Raw genomic sequence first — 24,181 nt, 5'->3', positions numbered from 1 at the left:
TAAAGTGATAAGGGGCATGGAATTCCCCTCCAATGCAAACATTCAGTATACAACTTATTGGCAACATACAAACTCTGAAGAGTAGACAACAAAATCTGGTTACAACTTAATAATGCAATGTCAGCATAAGGAAATCAATAGCATGACAACACCACAACATATTAAATTTACTTGTATATTGTGGAGTTCGAACATCATGCCAAACTAGAAATTGTTCATTTGGAAAATGTGGCAGAATGGTTTGGCCAATTCTTCAAACTTATGCCATCGAGGTATCACAAACTCAAACCAATGCCAAATCTGTCATAGTCAGGCTGAAGACCTTCATCATCTCTTCTTAAGATGTCACTCAGTCGCAGCAACTTGGACAAATAATGATATACAAATCCCATCCAATGTGGCTCCCAAACTGGCTTTCAAGGACTGGTTAATAGCATGGGTCGTCCACTTCCGAAAGGAGGATGGAATCCATGACACCAGTCTACCACTTTTTGTATGTACCTTATGGAGCATCTGGTGTACGAGAAACACACACCTATTCAGAGGGGTAAATGCAACACCAACGGAAATAAAGAAAAAGATAGATGAAAGTATGGGCCAACATCTAACCTATGTGCAAGACCAAGAATGTCTCGATTATCAAAGTGTGAGGTATTTTCCACCAGGGTTCCTTGTTACGAATCTAGGCCAACAACGCCATGGTATCACACTATCCCTCAAATCCTTCTTCAATTCGACGGATCCTGGGACAAGATAACCCACCTAGGAGGAGGAGCTTGGATAGCTAGACTAGTTCTACACCCCGAGATCAAATTCCAAAGGGTCAAGGCATTTGTTACATGGCAAAATTGGTTCTACTATCCGAAGCACGTGCATGCCTAATGGGACTACAATGGCGCGCAGCAACAACTACCCGAGGGTAGCTATTAACACAGGCTCGGCCAACATAATGCAACACTTATAAGCGAAAGGTCATTATGATATTGAGACAAAACACACAATACAACTCATTTAAAACATAGCTAAAACTCTCAATTAGTGTACTATCACAAAGGTCAGTCGCCAATAGGTAGCTGAAGCGGACTAAGTAGCACGTACATGTAGAAGCTCGAGGATGTCTTTTATTTCTATTTAATTTGTCTATTTCCCTAATGTCAAAAAAAAAAAAAAAAAAAAAAAAAAAGATGAGAAGTGACCCTGTTTTATATTTTTATGGTATTCTGACGATTCCTCCGTTTTGCTCTACATACACAAGTACTACTGGCATGATTAGAAGTTTCATCAAGTCTACAAATAGCGAAGATGATTAACTTGAAATGTATTCGTGCATCACACTAATACAATCTATATACAGCTACTTGAGTCAAGTAGTTCTATACTAATCTTTGAGGCCAAGGTAATTCTCTCCAATTCCTTCGTCCTTTACCATCCTTTTCATTGTTTTTAGTCAACAGTAAAAGAGTTGGACATTCAAACTAGATTTCCTGGACATTGCAAGATTCATCTTGAAACTACTATCCGAAAGAATTACATCACACTCTAAACTCAACAAGATTATCACATAGAGCATTTCAAAAAAATATAAAAATTAGAAATGAAGGGACTTTCTGAAGATCTCCTAACTCCAGCTAGTTAAGCAATAATAACTAACGAGGTACAAGAAGGGTAGAATACAAGATAGGAAACAAGATAACTATGACAAGAACAATCCCAAGGATAATAGCAATGCAAGTCCATTTCCTCGAATTCTTTTGATGGTCTTTGGCCACAACTAGCTCATTTACCCCTTGGCTCACAAATGAACTTGCTCGGTTCACATTCGTAGCAATGTCATTAAGTTGTTGGCCTTGAGCTTCAACAAGTGCAGCCATATCTAAAAAAACTTGATGTAACTCAAGCAAATTCTTTTCAATCTCCTTAATTGCATCATGCCTCTCTTGTATCTCCTTCACCGTGTCCATTATCTGACCTCTTCCTTGATCTTGGATCGCCTTTTGAAGAAACGATTCACTCTCTCCACTCGAGATCAACTGCTCAATAGTCTCTTCTTCTGCCTTCTCCCCTGTTATGGTGAAATACCTTCTTTCTACTGTCTCTTTATACTCTAGTGACATTTTTGTCCTTAAAGTTTGGAACTTATCCATCATGTCCTTAAGCTTAAGCCCTAGGCCACTCACCACAGAGGTGCGAGTCCGATCAGTCGAGGACCCAGAACCACACCCTGGGAGGTTCCTGTGAGCTGCATTGGATCTCTCAAGACCTTCTAGCTTTCCTTTGATAATCTTGGCTCGCTTCAAAACTTGCTCCACATCACCATCCATTCGAGCCCTTAGGTCTCTAACCGCCTTTGCATTAGTGGCGATCTTGCATTCCTCATTGGCATCTTGGAGCCTCTTGTAGAGCTTCTCTACGTGTGTCATGTCTCCCTTCACACCATCCACATCTATGAAGAACTTGTCGAGGTTTGCAGTGCCAGTCTGATTCCCTAACTCCAAATCATCAAGCTGTGCTTGATCTTTTAAATTTGCGTACCTTTTAAATGAGCTCGAAAACAAATCATTCATCTTGCTACAGTTATCTGTTTTATTCCTCAATCACTTGAATTCATGAAACAATGAATGAATGAAAAAGAGAATAAGGAAGTTATTCTGGCAACAAAGGAAAGGTTAAGAACTTGGACCATATAATATAAGCACCAAGGATCGATCATGGAGATATTCCTCTTAACATACTAAGATATTGATTTGATTGACTCCGTCACTAATAACATGTTATGATGTAAAATTATCAAACAATTTGACTGAATCTTGCTCCCATCATTATGACTTCTTTTCTTTTTCTAGTACTTTGGTGCTGCAATTTTCTTTCCTGTTTCAATTTAATTTTCTTCCTTATGTGATATGTTACCTTCAGTTGTCACCCACCAAACTGACAATGTGATCTCAACTTAGAAAAATTAGCTGATGTTGAGTAAAAACATGGGAAGCACTCCTAAATAATGCCTAGTCCAAATTTTATAATATTTTGGGTTTGTGCTCTGCCAATAAGCTCGACTGCTTGAGCATTTGTAAACCTTAAAGTTGATACCTGATCTTATTATTAAGTTTTATATGAAATGTATTATAAGGCCCTCCACCTTGGGCAGACATGGCAAATCATGGATGCAATTACTCTTCTTGTAGAAGTGCCATATTTCTATCTACAGAAGTCAAATGGACCAAATTTGATATCTTAACCACAAGCAGAATTCATTAATCACATAACTTTTCTTTCTGTCTACAAAATTAAGGAACCATATGATGGTATTTTGAATAAATCACAATTGTCTTCCTTTTTTGTCAAAATTCTACTTCTTTCTTCTCTTAGTTAGTGGGAAAATTTCTACTTCTTGCAAATTATTAATAATAATAGTATTTGACATTTATTTGGGATTTTTGAAATGGAGTCTGAAAATTTAAGTGCATGAGGTTGGAATAAGGAATCATGAGATATATCATATTCAGCAAAAAGAAGGTTAACATGGTCAACAAAGCTTTGTAAATATGGTAAACATACGCATCTAGGAATTGGGCCTCGCATGAAACTAGAAACTAATATTGAAATACAATAAATCGTAGTTACATAATTTATGAAGGTTTCAAAATAACAATGTCTAAGGCCCAAAGAGTTATACTGTCCAAAAAATTGTGCATACATCATTCATCAGTTATACAAGTAGACCAGATGAAGGTTGCTAGTTGCTACTAGCACAAATCTGCAAGAAGTAGAAATTTAATATATTCTCTCTCATTGCTTGTCTCATTTTGTGTCTTCACTGTCTAAAAGTAAGCCCCTCATTTACTGACCACTACCATTTAATATCTGATACTAAGCCGTGATGTGTTTGAGCCATAATGAAGTGGGACACAAGATGAGACGATAGTTGAGACATATGATCTCAACCCAAAATGAACCTAGCAAAGCAACTCTTGCATTACAAAATCTATGGTCTCATATACACCCTGAATCTGATGAATTGGGAAGGGAGATCAAGAAAGTCAACACCTTTTCCAGATCAGTGAACGTTACAGTGTTGGAGTATAGGATGATCATAATCAACATATTTTTCCCACAGAGGTTTGTACTTCTCGATGCCAATCTTCAACCACGGCTTTGAGTTCCCATTGTAATGCAGTACAGCCCCCTTCCCTATCAACTTGGGGTCTACATTCGTGTATCCCAACCCCAAGATGTGCCATGAGGGATCTAATGGCTCCGTCAACCCATAAAAAGTAAGCAAACCAGGTGGAAGAGTCCCTAATTTCCAAAGAGTCCGGTCTATGTTCTTTTCCTGCCAATAGTGATAGATTCCAGTGACGTTTCTTTTCCTCCATTCTACCAGGTCAAAGACATTCATGCCAAAAGCCCACCCACATGCATCAGGGTCAAAATGTGATCGTATTAGAGGGTGAGAATAATTCAAGTACTTGTGATACCGATGAAATGTTTCCATACATGTCTCAACTGCACCATTTACATTGCCATTAAGATCGATGGAGAACAGAGGAGAGATATCCTTCTGGACTACAACGTCATCATCAAGGAAAACAACCTTCTTCAATGCTGGATACACTTCTGGGATATAGAACCTGAGATGGTTCAGCATTGAAAGGTACTTAGGGTTCCGGAACTTTATTGGTGTTTTGTTATCATCATTGTTGCCTGAGAAATAATAGTTTTTAGTGTCTGAATCTTGGAGCTGCTTAAGAACTGGGACGTAGGAAGCATTAAGCCAACTGAATTCCTCAATCTTTTGAACCTCAACTGTAACTCCACGGAAGTCGTTCATTGAAAACCAGGCCTTCATAGGTGCATAGTTCACCTCATCAGTTACAAGGTGGAAAACGACCTTTTCTGGATGTTTCGAGTTCACTGCAGTAGAATTTATGACTACTGACGTTGCAAGGATGTTATCAGAGAAGATACAAAAATGATAAAGGCTGCTATCTGCGAGTTTCCAAACACTTACTTTTCTCTCAGCAAGCTTTCTTTGTACACTCGGATTTCTAAACCATTCCGTTGCCAGCCTAACACCAAGACAATAGAGGCTTTTCGGGACTTCCTCAGCAGCAATTTGCCCATATTTCGAACTCTTATCACTCACTGTACTCATTTGTTCTTCAAGAGACTGGATTTTGGCCTTTAATCTCATAATCATGGTAGCACTGTCATAGTGAAGTTGCTGAGCTTGGTAGAGCAGAAGTGCCATGTCCTTAATTGCAGTTTCTGACTCACTAATTGTCAATGGACTCCGTCTCGTGGCAGCATTAGAAAGGAGGATCTGCGAGTTGCGAATCTGAGCACTCAGCTCCCATGCAAACTGAAGGTTGTTGCTTTCTTTAGCTATCACAACAAGAGATTTAGCTAAAGCAATTTGATCACTAAGCTGCCTTGTAAGCGAAGTTGGGCTCAACATCTCCTCTGTAACATTAAGGCCTTCTAAAATTTTATCTTGCCTATAAGACTTCTGCATAAAACATAGAAGTAGGTATAAAAAAAACATAAAGGTACCTTGATTTTCACGAGAGGTCAACAGAGACAGACAGAAGAAGCAAAAGATACAAGCAAAGCCTGAAATAGATATAGAGGGAAGGACAAACAACACAAACCAAATATGCCAACCATTTGATCAATCAGCAAACAGTTGACTAGTCTTCAACAACATGGACCAAAGTTTTGGCTCACAGAAACACATAAATTCTAGTCTACTAAATATATTTCTTTCTCCATTCACAATTGTCAATAGCTTCGAATTTATGTTTTACAGTGGGAGGCTAGGGGCATTAATTCTGGCCACAGATCATAAAAACAGAGCACATAGAAGAAAGGACAAGTGTTGAATAGTGATCACCACACTTATTCTTAAACTGTGAAGATCTTAAAATGAACTTCTGCAAAATTGATGTAATACTCCATCCATCTCATAATATAGTTTTTGTTTCTTTTCTACACAGTCTCTGACCCTTGACTTTCGATATCTTGAATTCCTTAATAATAAAAAACATAAAAAATTGATATTATGAAACTACACATTGAGGTGAATCTAACAAGATCCAACATGAGTATATTTTTTTGTATATACTCCCTCCTTCCGTGAATAAAGTTCCCATTTTTCCAATTATGTCTGTCCCCCACCCTCCCACTTATGATTTCTCCTTGATACTTGTGCTCAAAAGAAATGGAGACTCTATTTAGGGACAGAGGGAGTATTAAGGAGAATATTTGGTCAAAAAAAAATTATGTTTGGCCCACCAAAAATGAAATAGGCACTATATTATGGAACGGAGGTAGTACAATATTACCATACACCTTTACACGGTCCAGTTTTTAACTTTATAGCACTGTAGCTAGAAGATATTTAAGCACAAATCCAAACCATGTTCCATGATACAAGCACAAAAGCTGGATATTCGAAAGGGGGGGGGGGGGGGGGGGGGGGTTATCCAGTTCCTGGGAAACAATGCTACCCCTGCCCAAAGAGAGCGAGAGAAAACTCCAAAACATAGAGAAGGGGAAATTTGACAGGCTGCATGATATGCAGTGGCGGATCTAGGATTTGAGCCACGTGGGTTCGGAGTTGTTCAAACATAAGTTTCGAATTACGTTTTACTATCTAGAGCTGTATTTTTTTTTAATGAAAAGGGAAACTTTCAACAATTGTACTTAGCGGAGGTTCCATTCTTAATTATATCATTACAAAAGATAACATTGTATAACAAAAGACTATCATTATCTTCTAAAACATATATAGAGTTATAAAACGAACTACGGATCGAGTATCAATTACTACGACAATTTTTTTTTAAATCCACTACCAACCAAGTGTTGAAAGTAATTACATATCTATGATATGAAACGATGAAAAAAAAAAGAAATAATATAGAAACTAGCACAAATGAAATCTAAAATGACAACTAACAACAAATTCAACACTAATATGCTCTTCATATTATAGTTTGGGTGATAATGAGCTTTGTCATGATTTTTGTTCAGAATTGATGTATAAATTCTTCCATGTCAATTATTAATATTCGCACATTTAGTTTATAAAATGCACCTATAATTTTTTTATAAATATTAACACACATTTCATTACATATCACGTAAGTATATGAGCAGTGAATGTCAAGTAATTAATTAATATAGTTAGTGTATGATTATTTGATTCCTTAAGCAAGAAAACTGAGAAGAGAATGGAAACTAACATAAACTCAATACCTTTTGAGTTTTGACGTATCTCTATCCTATATGTTAATGAGAGGTAGGACACCAAAAAATAGAAAAAAGATCAAAAAAAAAGAAGTAATTACTTACTTTAATTAAAAAATAAAAAAAAGTAAAAATAGAAAAAGGAACTATCTATTAATTAAAAAAGTAAAAAAAGATAATAAAAAAAAGCTTACAAAAAGAAAACAGTCAACAATTCAAATATACCTAATTTATTATATATAATTAACAATAAATTTAATTTTCTACATTCTCTAAAAAAAAAAAAATTCTACTTATTTTTGCACACATCGTGTACATATAAAACTAGTAATACTTAATTGGAGGGTGATATATTTACAAATACAAAGGAGAAGTAATTAATAAAGGAAGGACTAAAAGAACGAAATAGAATACTAAGATATAAAACATAAGCTATAGACCATTAGACTTGTAGTAATATAAAAGCAACAATAAAATGAACTTCTAAGAAGAGTAGAACTTGTGACCTTGAATACAAGGACTAAAAAAACACGCGGACTCTACCACTGGAACACAATATAATATATTGAGATATTATGCGCGCTTAATATATAGCCGGTCAGTATTTTCCTCATTTTTCCAATTTTGCCCGATTTTTTCCTGGATCCACGTGGGTTCAGTTGAACCCACACTGGATCCGCCACTGCTATCATGTTGCGCGGCATAATTTGAATGTAAACACATAAACTACTAGTCACACATATCCCCCCCCCCCCCTTTACATGGAGAAGGGGATCCCTGGTAGCGTGCACTATCATGTTGTCAGGCATAATTTGCATGTCAAACACACATATTAGTCACACAAACTAAACATTCCTAAGTGACCATTGATTTCTCACTAACAGATTCAATTAACTTATCCAACATTAGAACATTCCCTATCACTCAACAATCCAATATCCATATAGCTCCGCCATATTCATCTTGAACATATAATGGCCATGGAATTTTGTGTATGATTCTTCAAATAACAGAATTTCGGAGCTTGACATATCCATGTCAGGACCCAGGCACTTGTGATAAGTCCAACAATTCGACCAGTACACGTGATGAAGCAGCTTTCAATTGCATGAGTAAGAGTTGGCACAAATGGTCAGATATGGAGAATAACTGAAGTATTAAGTTACAAGATATGCTCTTGCAGTATTGAGACTATATCTTTCAAATCTCAACAAATCTGCCCAATATCTTTTCCCCATGTACCAATCTAAATGACAAAATTTCAAGTACAAAAGCAATTACAACACAAAATGTAAGAACAGCTACAAAGCTAACACAAACTGGCTTAGATCAACCTGCCAATTGAAATGGTGGCTGGAATTAATTATAAAGCCCTAAGGTGAAAAAACAACAACTTTAACCAAAGGAAATTAAAACATGAACTTCTAAGAGAGCCTGAAATGTACAAATTGCTTTATTAAATTACCTCAGACCAGCATGACACAAATTTGCTTTACTAAATTACCTACTTAACAATGCAGGCATAACCAAAATGCCTTCTCCCTGGGGTGCTGATACAGGAGAGATGATGACCAACTTGCTCAATTGGTTGTCCTTTGTTCAAAGATTCCTCACATGGAATTAGAAGGCATGCATGGCTTGTTCCTTGGTTTCATTACTACAAAGGTGGTTGTGTACATGGTGATCTACCTTGGAGAACAAGTATGTTAGTTGGCGTGTGATCATGCTTAGTTGATTTCTATTTAGGGCTCTTCATATTTTAGTATAATTATAGTTAGATTTGGCTTAAAAGTTTTTACTATTCCCTTAGGAATAAATTCTTCTTGGTTTATGCAACTTATGACTCTTTATTGTTATCTTATTGTTTTCGGTTTTTTCACCAAGTACCCTCGATTTTTCAGAAAATTCACGAGTTACCCCAAACTTTTTTCAAAATACACAAGGTATCCCTAAGTTTCATAATAATACACCCAAATACCCTTAATGACTAACGGTGTTAACCACCGTTAGTCATTAACCCTAGTTTTCTATTTTAAACCCTAATTAACCCCATGATGCTAACCCTAATCCAAACCCCTACCTCTAACCCTAACCATAAACCTAACCACCCCTCCCCCACCCTCCCCGCCACCCCTGTAGCCCACCCTCCCCACCACCCCTGTTGCCCCCCCTCCCCACCACCCCTGCGGCCCCCTCCCCACCACCCCTGCGGCCCCCTCCCCCACCCCCGTCGAACAGACTTAACAGAGTTAGGGATACGACTAACAAAGTTAACTGTCGTTAGTCATCAAGGGCATTTGAGTGTATATTATGAAACTTAAAGGTACCCCATGTATTTTGAAAATTTCGGGGGTAGCTCGTGAATTTTCTGAAAACTCGGGGGTACTTGGTGAAAAGACCGTATTGTTTTTGGTAGTTATCTTAGTGTTTTGAGAGTTATAGTAGGAGTATGACTCTTAGTTTCCAAAAGCTTTGAGCGCGCCTAGGCGGCAGGCGATGGCCAAAACACATCCCAAGAGTGAGGCGAGGCGATTTACAACAGGCGCTAAGAGGCGCGCGCCTTGAATTGCCTCTGAAGAGGCGCTAGACGACAGTTTTCGGTAGAGAGGAAAACCCAAAATTCTTCAAATTTTAAATTACCCTGGCTTTAATTTGTTAGTTTTGAGCAAAATCCCTTTCATGATATCTCGTAAAATTCCAACCCTAATTTTTTGGGGGAAACCCTAATACATAAACTAAAATCAATTGATGGTCACTAACTCGCCGGAAGTGATAGAGGACGCCGGCAAGCCACCCTTGCAAGGCCCGACACCTTCTCCGGTGAAAATTCAGGTTAGTCTTTCACTCATCTTCGATCTTCTCTTCTTCTATTTTTCTCTTCGATCTTTCCATATTTTTTCCCTTGATCTTTTCCGGTGAGTTTCCTTCTGTTTCTCGTGTCTCCGATCTTCTTCTCTTTTTGCTTTTCTCAGTCTTGTCTCTGGAGCTTTAGAGGCTTTTGCGCTTCTCCTTCTATGACCAAGTCACGTGATATCTTTTACATTCTTTTTCTTTTTTACTTTTTCTTTTTATTTTCGTTTTTTTTCTCTCCTTTTTTTCCTCTTTCCTTCTCCTTTCCTTCTTCTGTTACTTCTATTTTTCTTAGCCTATGGCTAGGTTTTTGTTGTAATATTTTTTTTTTTAATAAGGTAAGAAGAAACCTTGACCAATTGGCAGGAATAAAGGGGATCCCAACTTGTCAAGGATGGGAATCGATCCCAAGATCTCTTGGAATCAGGAAGGAAGCTCTAACCACTAGGTTATCCCTCACTTCTCCTTCTTCGCTGGTTCGTTTCTCTATTAGAAGTTAGATCTAGGGTTTTTGTTTTATTTTTATTTTTGTTTAATTTTCTCTCCCTTTCCTCCTTCGCTCACTGTTTTGTTTTTGTTTAATTATTTGAATGGTTTCTTTGTTAGATCTAGGGTTTTGTTTTACTTTAATTTTCTAAATTGTTTAATTTTTTTTTTCCTTTTTTTTTTTTTGCTTTAATTTTTCCTTCCCTCTCCTTACGTGTGTTTTGAATTTGTTGGTTTTTTTTCTTTTCCGTTTTCTTTGGCTTTTTTTTCTTCTAACAATACTTTTATACTTTTCTAGTTTTTTTTACTTTTGTGACTGAGATAATGTAAATAGATAAAGCTTATAATTTTAATTTAATTTATGAAAACTAAAATTTAAGGTAACATAATTCATTAATGTATTATATTCATTTATTTTGATTTCATTTTTCTGCCGAAACCAAGCCGTACCCATTTTCAGAAAATTTGAATTTCTTGTTATCTGTCTCCATACTCGTCCCCGTATCCGTCCACGTATTGGTGCTACCTAAGGCATCATAGACAACACGATGACGATAGAGGATTGTGGAGATGCCAGAATTTGATGGACGGATGAGACCTAAGAAATTCTTAAAATACTGCAACGAATTGAAGAGTCTTTGATTATAAAAACCTTAGTTTAAAAGGAGCGAGGCGAAAGCGCACGCATCTCGTAGTCAAGGCGCACCTTTGGTGCCAAGAAGCATTGTAATACTTAAAACAACATAAATATTATCTTAAAGACCCATAAAAGGATATAAGAAAACATTATTCATCGCTAAGATACCGCACCAAGTCAAAGTACTAAGTAGATAGAAAAACAAATAAACTTTTCAAGGTTCTCAATCAATAAGATACAATTCAAAAAATTCCTAAAAAAACCTACAATTCAAATGATATTCCAAAAACAAATTAATGTAGGAACAATATGTAACCTAGTAATGGAGCATGAAGCCTAATACACCCAATAATGATATTTTATGCACGCTATGCGTGCGGTGATATTTTGGGTATAACTATACTCCGTAGTAAAACAAATCAAAAAACAAAAGTTTCTATCTAAGTTCACCCCCATTTTGTGAATAAGAAAATTGCATACTTAAAAATAGTTTTTAAAAAAACTTTAATAAATAAATATAAGTAATGAAATTGCATATCTAACTAATGTTTTTTGTCAAAGCTCTAAACAACCATGGACTATGATAAAAAGAGACAAAACTAATGTAGTCATTTTCCTGTATCTCTTCAATTCTTAGCTACTCCCCCAATTCTGAAACCCATCTCTCGATTTCACGCAATTCTTTTTTTCTCTCTATTCAATTGAAACAATGCAGTCCTCACTTTCTCTCTCTCCTTTTCATCATCTTCCTCATTTTCCCCCAAATCAAATCATACTCGATTTCTCTGCATTCTTATCTAAACTCTCAATCTCAATATCCACTTCTGTGGACTTGGACTTCGAAGAGAAGCACTAAGTTTCTCACTGAGTTCTCGCCGACTTCAACTCCCGAGTTCACTCTCCTCATACCTTTCATTATGATCTCGTCACTATTGGAGTTGGGATTAACGGTCATGGCGCTTCTCTTCATGTCGTCAATAAGGTATTTTTAAATATCAAGTTGATGGGATAAAATTCGATTATGGACACAAATTTTTGATTTTTATATCTGGGTTGAAGTATTTTTTTTCTTAAATTCTTTTTAATATCTGGGCACCAAAACAATTCGAGTTAAAAGAAATTTGTCTCAATCATTTTATAATATATGGACACAAAATTGAAGTTATTTTAGACGAAATTTGATTTTTTTTCGACCATTTATGATGTAATTTTGATTCTAATTTCAACTATATTTGAATCAAATTTTAAATGAACCGTAATTTAAATTTTTTTTTTTTTTTTTTGAAATAACTTTCTAACACATCACATACTCTAAGATTTACTGTAATTTGAGTTTAAGTTTACTCGAACATAATATATATTCTTAAAATTTAATGAACATAGAACATTACAAATACTTTTATTTTCAATAACGAATTGGGTACCGAATTAAAAGTACAGTATCCGCAAATTTGAGAATGTCGTAAAGCTCTAATATATGAAGAGAAATATTATTTTTTTTTGGTTTGGAGTTTGTGTTTGTAATTTGATTTGTGTTACAGAAAGATTTATTTGAGTTTGAATTTGAGTTGTCTGTGTGATGAGAATGTCATGTAGTTGTTTTTGTTATTATTTGTGGTATTAATGTTTTTTGATACATTCTTAAGATTTAATGAACATAGAACATTACACGTACTTTTATTTTCAATAACGAATTGCATGTATACCTAATTAACAGTAAAGCATCCTCAAATTTAAGAATGCCGTGAAGTTCTGATCTATGAGGAGAACTAATTTTTAATTGGTTTGGATTTTGTGTCTGTAATTGAGTTTGTGTAAATTTCTTTTTTAAAAAGGAGGTGGCCTCCACGATCGCCTCATCCCCAAAGGCAAAAGCCTCCTCTGCCTCACGCCTCTTGAAAAGTCGCACAAAGCATGCGCCTCTATGCGTCTGTTGTTGCTCGCCTCGCCTTGGTTGCTCCACGCGTTAACGCCTCCTCACCTTACGCCTAGCGGCATCGCTTTTTAGAAATAAGGACACTTGATTGACCCACTTACCCACCCATGACAAGTTGCTTCTCCTCTTTCCTCACAGCTTCTTGCCTCCCTCTTCTACTACGCTTCTTCCTCTTCCACAACAGTGACCAATGATCAAATCTCCAGTAAAAAGTTCAACAGAGTTCTGGTGCAAAGTACTTAAGATTTCCGGCAAATTTGGAGTTATTTCGATTGACATATAGGAGGTTCTCGCCTTTTTTTCTTTTGAATGTTTTAATTTTGTTTCCTTATGTTGATATTCCCTACTAATTTGTGTTATCCGGCTTGTCAATTTCATCTTAATTGTTAGAGAGGGAATTTAATACTTTAGGTAATGCTATTGTATCAGAAAATCCTCGTTTTAGGAATTACATTTAATCTAGAAAATCTCATTCTTCAGTGCATAAAATTTGCGGCACATTGGACCATGATACGAATTATTATATTTGAAAAACTCTCGATTTAGAAATTATTGTGGTTCTGACTTCTAAATCCACCCTGCTGCTCGTTATTATAAGCTGGAATTAACTGCCAACTTAAAATCATATCTACCACCCTTTGTTTTGGTTTCTTAACGAGTTCATGTCAATTTCGTGATGAGTTCATGTTGATTCTTCTATTTTATATAATTTTGTTTATGTATTATCATGGATGCTATATAAAACAATGGAAAACTTTACTAATTATTTTGTAAATGAATTTTTGTAGGCTCTTTGAACTTTTGGAGGAGACTGAAGCAAGGATATGCAATCGAGAATTTTGGTGAAAAAACATTTGGATGTTTTGGGATAATTTAGTTACAGATCTTTCCTGGCTTGAGAATTACTCTGTAATTTGTATTCTTTGGGTTTTTTTCTATGTTTTACTTCATCATTGCTAAATAGATTTCAACATTTACATTAATGAGCATTTGAGTTGAGCTCTTTGAGCTCAATAGAGCATTCAAGCCTAGTAACTCTAGCTAATCGAGTAAACCAAACTTGAGTCGAGCTCTAGACACGTCGAGTTTCAAGTCAAGTTTTGTGTTGAACTGCAATAAATCTTCACGAGTCCAGGTACCAAATAGCAGGAACTAATATGAGCGAGGTCATGCCCACTTTTAGCTTATCCACTTTTATAAAGCCTTTTACGAGAAAGGCCCGTGTATGAGTATGATTTCCTTAAAGTTACAAGGAAAGAAGTAGGTAAGTAATTACACAGATCGTAGTGAAATATCACTTCTGGTTTGTGGAGGTCTTAGCACTTTATATTGTTTTGCCAATCCGAAAGAAAATGGGAAAGGATTTAAAACAACTTATGAGAAAGACTATGATGAATCACTAAATACATTATTCATAGCATAACCCATTATCTTTTTGGAAGTGACTAGAGCTACCTTATGATCTGACACCAGCCACATGATAAATGTTTTATACAAGCCAAGGATAAAAAAGTTAAGCAGGAGCTTTTGTAAATAATTCATACTTAAGCAGAAGATAGGGGGGAAAATGCATCTATCTCCCTAACTCTCACACAATCAAAGTTCCTTCACCAAATCTAATGTCATCAATCAGATGAGCACTTCAATAAACTCATATCTGTCAATCCTTTCGCTCTAACTACACTACCAACTAGGGGAGATAATGAGCTAGGCATGCTCGCGAACATTTCGACCTCAACTCGGTCAAAGCTCACCTCGTGGTAGCACAACCCGGATTCGAACACGGCTCGAAACCTTAATGAACCGAGCTCAACTAGGCCAAGCTCGGCTCCAAAAGCTCGTGACAGGTTCGATTATTATTTTATATAAAAAAATTATTATAACTTAAAGCACTTAAAAAAGTTATTATAGGCTATAATATTTTAAAAAATTTATCATATGTATCTTTATTTACATTAAACAATTCATGTCTTTTCTTTTTGTATCCTTTTAGATCTAGTTTATCGATTTTTTATGTATATTTATAGGTAATGCATTTGGTTAGCATGTAAAAATGATATAAAATATGTTTATCCATGTTACTTTTTGAATTTAGTCTAGAGTTCTGCAAGTCAACAATTTTTTGAGTGTCGAATATGAAGTTTTTGCTTGATTTAATGTTGTGGTGGTATATTTCTCGAGCCTTGAGATAAGCTCATGAGCTCGAGCCGAGATTCACTTATTGGGCTCCGAGCTCACGAGATGAGCCGAGCCAAGCTAAATATAAACGTGCCGAGCCCAATACAATTCGGGCTCGGCTCGTGCGATAAGCACCCTTAGTGCCAACTATATAAATTTATATTCTCGAACACACATTTACTTATCATATGAAGTAACATGTTATAAACAGACACCACATAGAGTAAGGGGGTGTTTGATTGCCATAGGATAAAGGGGATGGAATCATGAACTAGGTAGAAGGGAAAAGGAAAGTAAAATCCTTAGATTTAAAGTGGATGCTTGGTATATAGGAAATTATGTAGGCAATACAAATTTCCATGATTTTATGATTTGGGTAGTTGTTTGGTTGACATAAAGTGGGGAAAATGGAGACAATGAAAATTCATGGGAATTTGAAATTCCCACAAAATGTAGGACTTGATTTACCTACCCTCCCCTTGGTCACTCACAACAATTCCTACATAAATTCCTATGAGTTCCAGCTTCCCTTATGACTACCAAACAACTTAGACTAATTTCTTGGAATTTCATAAGGGAATTAAATTCCCACAAATTGTAAATTCCCATTGCAGCCAAACAAGCACAAAGTGTTGTTTGGTTGGTACATAGTCATTCCATCTTGCTTTCTCTTCTTTCCATTCTTCCACCATGGAACCATCATATTCTCTCTCTTGTCGTGCCACTACCACCCCCCTTCCTTTCCAGATTCGCCGCCGTCCCCTCTCTATTTTTCTCTTATATTTTAAAAGGTTGGATTAGAGGTTCTGAAGCGACCATGAAAACTTCAAATTCAGGGTTTTCATGGTCGAATTTGACCATCTAAAGGCATGATAAATTAGTTAAGAGAGGTATCTCCCCATTCTTCCATGTTTTTTTTAACAAAATTCTAGGGTTTGTGGGTGGGTAGGTCGTGATTTGGGTGATGGGTGGTAGTAGCGGTTTTCGTGGTTGGTGGGTGGGTGATTTTCGTGGTTGCTGAATGGTTATTGATGGGTTGTGGTGCTTTAAGCCGGCAAAGGGTGGTTTCGGGTGGTTTTTCTAGGTGGTGGACGGGTATTAGGGTTAGGTTCGGGTTAGTGGTGCATTTCAAGGTGGTGGTTGGCATTAGGGTGAACTAATGCTTAGGTAGGTCGGGTCTGGAGGTGTGGTGGAGTGATTGTGGTGGTCAAGGTGATGGACAATAATAGGTCAAAGGCTCCATGGAGTAGAGGAGAGAAAGGGTAAGTGAAACCTTAGGAGGGTAGGAAATGGATGTAGATGAATTTGGGGAAAGGAGGGGTGAATGGATTAGTAAGAAAGATAAAACACACACCAAAAAACGCAATCAAGAGTTTTCTTTCCCTTACCCTTTCTTGAATCCCCAAAACAAACTCCCCCTAAATAGTTATCTAGTCTTAGGCTGATATGGGTACCACACACGTATGGTTGAATACTTGAATTACAAACTGGAAAATAGGCTAGGAAACAAGAAAGATAGATCTCAAGACTTAACAATTCTACGAAATCAACTATCTCTAAATCCATCATGCTTCGCTTACCTCATTAAACATAATAATCCATCATGCTTCAACTCTTCATTCGCTCCTATGTAACGATGTCAGACACTCGACGCTCAAAGAAAAGGATGTATCAATAGCTAACACTTAAATTGTCACCACAGTCCATGCACATCAATTGTCTTAAACCACTTATGTAGAGGAAAGAAGAGAAAATTATGTGATATAATGCTCATAAATGAGCTCAAAATCAGAATTTCTTAGAAGAATTTGTAAACAAGTCAATGTGTAACGTCTACCAGTACATGTGTGCATGGTTGTAGCATATTAGATTTTAAAATTTGACAACTTGTTTAGGGGAGTGTATTACTCATCAATCATACAACATTTTGGTCTTAGTTTCACATAAAAAGTGCAATACCTCTCTCAGCATCAAATGAATGGCTATACGGTAATAGCTTTAAAGGGTCAAAACCTCATATCCGTTGTTATACTTGGTCTAGAGGCGCTATTTACGCCCAACCTTTTTACCAAAAAGAGGCAACTTCAGGACATCTCCTGTACCATTTGCAGGAATTCCAGAATACAAGTTGGTTATGTGAGTAACTTGTCACCAAACACCTCACAAGGACAGTGATCAGGACTGTGGTCAAAGAAGAAAGGAGTCTTACAAAGACCAAGAGAGGAAAGCTAAAAAAATTAAGACCAGTTCAAGGTCAATCCAATGAATTCTTAATTTTTTCACTCTCAATATATTATTTATAAATTTCCTTTTCTTATCTTTTGCTTAATTCTTTGAAATTAAATGTCTGGTGTTTTACTCAATCCACCTGATTAGCATGAGTTTCTTAATTTCTAGCACAGGTTTTGACCAATTGCAATGGAATAACTATAGGCTTGATTTAATTTATGTGTGTTCAATACTTATGATTAAGTTGGTGCTCGGTACCCATAATTGCAATATACTACCTCAATATTTATTTAGATGCAACATTTGATTATTTTAATCCATTCACCGAAAAGGCAAATGTTGCATTTAAGCAAAAAGAGGTAGTATGGGATTACGTGATGAAATTTTGAAAGATGAGGGAAGGAACTTGAGTTCTAGACTTGAACTATTAATTTTCATAATACAAATGAAAAAAAAAAGTTGATTGGAAGTTCGGAATTGAGTTGGATTAATCAAAGATCTTAACAGGCCTCGGTAAATAAATTTCTATGCATATGGAAGAGAAATAAAGCTACATGAATTTTAAGAACATTAAAAGAGGCTTAAAAATTAAGTTGAATTTTGTACCCCTGAAATAGGTGGATTCCCCAAAATTTGGTTAAGTATTTACCTATAATTGCACAATCGGATGATTGCTTGAATCCTATGCTTTACTTCAATGACTTTGTTATACCCTTGGTGATTGCTTACTTGTCATTTCAATTTTGCACACTAATGTCTATAACTTGTCTACTTACTTAGTTTGCTATGTTTTGTTTGCATTTCTTGGAGTTCAAACACTCGACCAATACCCAAAAACACTTATCATTAAACACAATTCTTAGCTTCCTATCTAGAAGACAAAAGATCCTACATTTCATGCATTGCTTGCATATAACCATACAAACAGTTAAACTGGTCATTACTGTACCCCAAGGACACCTACAAATCCAACAGCAAGACCATGTTATTCAGTATGGAATCCAAGAGAGGCAATAAGCTTGTCTTAATCATTAACAGAATAAATCATAAATTTGAAGCAATTACAGGAAGAAGTGAAGACTCAAGAATACAGTGGATCCCTCTACTAGTTACTCAGTACATCAAAACCCATGTCCTAAAAGATATTATAAATAAAAGAGATCACATATATTTGAAGTACATCTGCCCCAGGAACTCTCCATTAAAGAATTGCCTACAACCACCATCAACTGCCCAACTATTGAGCAACTAACTCGGAGCTAAGCAAACACACTAGATGAATCTACAATCTACCTTCAATAGTGACACAAATCCTATACAAAACTCAAAAACCAGTATAGAACATACAGATCTAATCTAACTTCTCAGCAAAAAAAAATGAATGTTCCGAACAAACCACCAAGCTAAGTTCCTCTCCAACTTCCCAACAACCCAAACATATCCTGTACACTCAACTAAAAATTGACCTACCAAAAGTTATTCCAATCATCACCATCAATAAAATTGGCCCTCCAACCGCAATATCCAAAATAACCGAAATCATCAAACTCATATAAAAACTCTACAATCAAATCATTTCATGAACTGCCCACATACACACTTATGATGAACAGATCAACAACTAAAACACCCAAATATATTTACAGCTAAAGATAATCAAACAACACAAAAACCCACAAATTTAACAACTCCAAATCATCAGAAAAATCAAACTAAATGGAAAACCCAGAAAAATTTACCTTTGCCAAAGCAGGTCTTGACATGGGTTGGCTATCTTTGCTGAGAAGAACAATGAAAAACAATACAACTACCAATCCACACAACGCAACCCATATAAGATTCGAGTATCGCCGTCTTTGCTGCCGTCCAAAACTGGGATATCTCCGCCTCATTATATATGTATCTTATCTTAGAAGCTAGAATCAAAAATTAGTTCTAAAAATTGAGAAATTGTTTTAAAAATTGTTTCACTAAAATTAATAAGTTGGGGAAGAAGGAGATTGAGAGGAGTGAAATGGGGTTGTGAGAATGATGGAAACAATGGGGCGTTGTCTAAAACAGTACAGATCGAGAATCCAAGTGAAGGATCTGGGAAAACGAAAGAGCATTCTTATAGAATAATACTATGAAAAAGACAGTTGAGGGTGAAAAGAGGAAGATTGTGGAAGAGAGAAAGATTCAATGAGGGTTTATGATTGAATTGAAGAGGAATAGCTAGATCTCTGTACGCCAGTTTTATTATGGTTAAAGGTATTGCTATTTGCTAATCACATTCTGAGAGAGCGCTACTGGGTTCACATGCATGAAAAACTTGGCCGTCTCCCGTCGGTACTCAGTTATTGATTTCATTCTTCCCGGTACTCAATTTCTCTTTTTTAAGACTTTTCTAAATAATTTACTGTAGAAAATAAAGGTCAACTCGTTCTCAGCTTTTTGATTTTATAAACTACATTTTGGCACGAGGTATGTCCTTAGATGGACCAGATCAGTTACAATTATTAAATATATTGTTATTCATAAATTTTATAATTAATTTTATTATTTCTTCGTAATATTATGTCTAGTGCGAAATTAAAAAATGGATGTTATGACATGATAAATTGTTTAAAAATATATCTAAGGAATTGGGGATAAAAACAACAATTCCAATAGAATTAAGGTAAGAAAATCTTACTACTTATTAATTAATAAAAGTGTTAGAGATAAAAAAAAAGTTTTTCTATATTTTTATAATTACATGTAATTGTAAGACTTTATTATGTTTTACTTTGAGACATTAAGCAGGGAAAATGTAGTGGATTAGTGGTTAAACTCTCACATTTCATTTTAAAGGTCATGTGTTTGAATCATAGTGACTACACATTATTCATATGATATAAGAGGTCTATTCCTCTCAAAAAAAATATGAGAGGTCTAATGAATTTAAAATTTAGTGCTACGTATAATAAATATGTCAATTTTGAAAACGGAAAACGAAAAACTAGTAACTGCTTCATCTAGTTTTCATATGAAGTACCTCCATCCCAAAATACTTTTGACACTTATCAATATGCGTATTTTTAAATGATAAGTTATTGTTTGGTCATCAAATATTATTTTGTTAAAAAGTAGATGTGATAGTAGTTAGTAAAAGTAGTACTCCCTCCGTCCTTTATTAGTTTACCTGTATTCCTTTTAAGGGTGTCTCTTATTAGTTTACCCCTTTCTTTTTTTTGCTATTTTTGGAATAGGGCCACAAACTTTTCATCATACATACATTCAACTTTAATATAAAATAATAGTTTATCTTTCTTTCTATGACCCACAATATTATTTCTCCTAAAACTATGTGCAAAAGAAAGGGGTAAACTAATAGAGGACGGAGGGAGTATTATTTTATTTTAAGGAGAGAGAATGCGGATCATGGTTAGAGTTTGTAGGTAATAAGAGTGGTATTATTTTATTTGAAGGAGAGACAGTGTGGGCCAATAGTTAAAAGATAAAAAGATTAAAATAATAGTGGGTCATATTCTAAAATAGAAGTGTAAAGAGTATTATGGGACAAATAAAAAAGGAAAGTATAAAGAGTATTATGAGACAGATAAAAAAGGAAAGTGTAAAGAGTATTTTGGGACGGATGGAGTATTTGTTATACACCCAATACTATATTTTACTTATTTACTTATATACACCGAAAAACTAAAAATTGGAAACAAATAACAATAACGAACATGTCCTAGATTAATGTTCCTTCGATTGCATTATTCGTTATACACCTGAGTGTATTATGCAATCCCAATACTACTTTTTGTTTATTTGCTCCTTTAGAGTCACTCACGTTTTTCTTATATTGCTCAATCGGAAGATTTCAAATGAGTAATGAGCAAAGAATAGGAGTGCGGGTGTGACATGTTACGCCATAACTTATTGTGTAACAATCTCATATGTACGAACTAATATAATTGTTTCATGTTGTTATTTACATGTTTTCTGTCTGTTAGAATTATTTCATGTCATACTTAAATCTGCTTCATGTCATTTGTGAAATATTTTTATGTCATTATTAGTATGTCTCACACATTAGTATTGACTTCTATGTCATTTTCAACAAACTTGTATCATTTTCCCCTAATTTATTACTTTTAAACTCTTTATAAATCTTACAATTACACGAACTAATATCATTTATAAGAGAATTGATATCATTAATTATGAAAAAACAAAGAATTGATATCATTATCACTCACTTATATGTTATTTTTCAGCAAAATAGTATCATATTCTTCTATTTCATTATCACTTGTCAACTCTTTATATACTTTACATTATTATTCCACAAATTGATATCATTTGTAACAAAAATGATATCATTATTACTTAGGTCATTTTTCAGCAAATTTATACCATCTTCATTCATCTCATTTTACAACATCATAATTAGTCTTTATGAATAAGTAATCCTACCCAAATTTGTTAAATTAGTATTCAACTTTCTCCACAATGAAGAATATTGCTCTTAACTATATCCCCTTTTCAAAATCAAAAGAAGATGAAGAAGTCTCAATTTTCCCCATTCCTTCACAACACCCACAACAAAGAACAGACAAAGATGACTAATTCCCCAAATGACAACACTGCTCTCTTTCTCCTCATTTCATCCTCTACTTCCACCCTCTCCACATCCTAAGTCCCGACCGAACACCTTGTCTCTTACAACCCTAAGACCCGACCTTGCAACTTCCCAAAGTCAACTTTGCATAAGACCTCCATAGCCACAAACTCGGGTTTGTCAAAAACTTCATCTTCCGTTAGCAACACAACACTTTCCACAAATACGGTTATGTCTCCAAACCTTTTGTTTACGCCGACAACACTTTCCACAAATATGGTAGCATATGATCGGAGGGAAGATGGCAATTTTTTGAACGAGCTAGGTGGAAGAAGAGAGAGATGGACAACAATGGAGCAGAGAGAATAGAAAGGTGAGAGATGAAGATTGATGGACATCATTAATATTTTCATTTGGTTTCACACGTGTGAATGGAGCTTTACACCAATTCTTATGGTGTAATAGTTATATCCAAGAATTTCTTAAAAAAACAGATTCAGTATTTTTGTGTAATTCTCCCTAATTTTATATATTTTATAAATATATTTTAATGTATAGTTATATATATTTTAGTATGTGTTCATAATTTATTTTTTGAAAGGTTGACTATATGAAAGTCAAAGGAATTATGTTAATGATTTAAAGAATTCAAACATTTTATTTAGTCATACTTTGAAATATATTTAAATAGCTTAAAACATTGTTGGGTTAGTAAAAAGGATTTTAAATTGGGTTAGAGGAACCCTACTATTCAAATCACTCAATCATTTAATATTACTTAAGCCAAAACACCTTTTCCTAAGTCCAAAAGGAGAAACTATATAAACCTCCAAAACCCCAAAATTTTCCCACAAACTTATTTTCTCTCTCTTCCTTCTTCCCCTATTTTCCGGCCCACCTCCTTTTCTCTCTCCTGATTTTCTTCCTCCCTCTCTCAGTTTTTAATTTCTTCGGCTCTCCTCTCCTTCCCGTCGACAGCTGCAGCCACAAACGCCAGCAACCCCTTGCCGCCAGTCCTCCCTCCTCTCCTTTGCTTTGGTTATTTCTTCTTACTCAAGTTATTTTCAATGCAAAATTTATGTTTTTGAGAATTTTTTAAATATGTTTACGTTTAAAGATATAATATAGTGATTTAAATATAAATTTAAGATTATGTAGTTTATATAATGAAGTAATTAAATTTCTGATTTATTTATTATATTTGAATTGAGATTTTAAGTATCAAAGCATGGATTTTTAGGGCTTTATAAGTTGGAAAATCATAGTAGCATATTATAGTTTATGAAATTGAGTATTCTTATGATTTTAAGTATGTTTAAGTATGTTTAAAAGGGATTTTATTATATTTTAAGTTGCTGAAAATTTTGTAAAGATGCTTATGATGAAAGATTTATGATCAAAGTATGAGTTTTTAAGGGTTTTTAATAACTAAAAATAGTAGTAATATACTAGAAGGCTTTAATAATTAAGTTTCTAATGATGGAAAAGGTTTTTGAACACTTTTCAAGAGGATTTAAAGTATTTAATATTGCTGGAAATTTATAGAATATTGATTTGTGGTTATTATATTGGTTATTTTAGGCGGAGAATTCTCTTTAGGTCTCTCAATTTGTCTACACAAGGTACGTATATACCTGTGTGTTGATTGAATTAGTATCATGTTCTAAGGATAAGAATTATACTAGTAGAAAAAACCTCAATTGCTTCGGTTTTTTAGGCCGCAAATGCTCCGTATTGCATGCGTAGTAGAAGCCATACGAGCATTTGAGACTCTTACAAATGCTCCGGTTGTAACCGAAGCATTTGGCAACACAAATGCTCCGGTTTTCCCTAAAAATCGGAGCATTTGTGCTACCAAATGCTCCGATTTTCCTTAACAACCGGAGCATTTGTGCTACCAAATGCTCCGGTTTTTATGGAAAACCGGAGCATTTGAGGCCCAAAAAAATATTAAAAAGAAATTTTTTTTTTTTGCTTTTTTTTTTACACTAAATTAATACATAATTAATTATATATAGGTAAAAAGTTA

The 24,181-nt window shown here is 35.1% G+C and overlaps 2 protein-coding genes across 3 annotated transcripts; both read right to left on the bottom strand.

Annotated features, from left to right (window-relative positions):
* Nucleotides 1-653: 653 nt before the first annotated feature.
* LOC125493371 (syntaxin-124-like) lies at nt 654-2,910 on the bottom strand. Its single transcript, XM_048636650.2, has one exon. The coding sequence runs from the start codon at nt 2,562-2,564 to the stop codon at nt 1,647-1,649; it is 918 nt and encodes a 305-aa protein (XP_048492607.1). The 5' UTR covers nt 2,565-2,910; the 3' UTR covers nt 654-1,646.
* Nucleotides 2,911-3,573: 663 nt separating this feature from the next.
* LOC104903322 (probable galacturonosyltransferase 10) lies at nt 3,574-19,967 on the bottom strand. 2 transcript variants are annotated; one of them, XM_010691338.4, is made up of 2 exons: nt 19,304-19,967; nt 3,574-5,503 (listed from the first exon to the last, which is right to left on the bottom strand). In XM_010691338.4, the coding sequence occupies exons 1-2, from the start codon at nt 19,454-19,456 to the stop codon at nt 4,055-4,057; spliced, it is 1,602 nt and encodes a 533-aa protein (XP_010689640.1). In that variant the 5' UTR covers nt 19,457-19,967; the 3' UTR covers nt 3,574-4,054. The 2 variants fall into 2 exon arrangements, with proteins under 2 accessions (XP_010689640.1, XP_010689639.1); XM_010691337.4 differs by having other exon boundaries at nt 3,574-5,506; nt 19,304-19,966.
* Between the last annotated feature and the right edge of the window lie 4,214 nt (nt 19,968-24,181).

The sequence above is a fragment of the Beta vulgaris genome, chromosome 9 (genome assembly GCF_026745355.1).
Source record: "Beta vulgaris subsp. vulgaris cultivar EL10 chromosome 9, EL10.2, whole genome shotgun sequence".
NCBI lineage: Eukaryota > Viridiplantae > Streptophyta > Magnoliopsida > Caryophyllales > Amaranthaceae > Beta > Beta vulgaris.
This window is presented reverse-complemented; position numbering and strand designations above follow the sequence as displayed.

Coding starts and splice junctions, on each gene's coding strand:
- LOC104903322 (XM_010691337.4), bottom strand. CDS start 19,456: ATGAGGCGGAGATATCCCAGTTTTGGACGGCAGCAAAGACGGCGATAC. Junction 5,507..19,303: donor CAAGACCTGCTTTGGCAAAG/GTAAATTTTTCT, acceptor TGTTTTATGCAG/AAGTCTTATAGGCAAGATAA.
- LOC125493371 (XM_048636650.2), bottom strand. CDS start 2,564: ATGAATGATTTGTTTTCGAGCTCATTTAAAAGGTACGCAAATTTAAAA.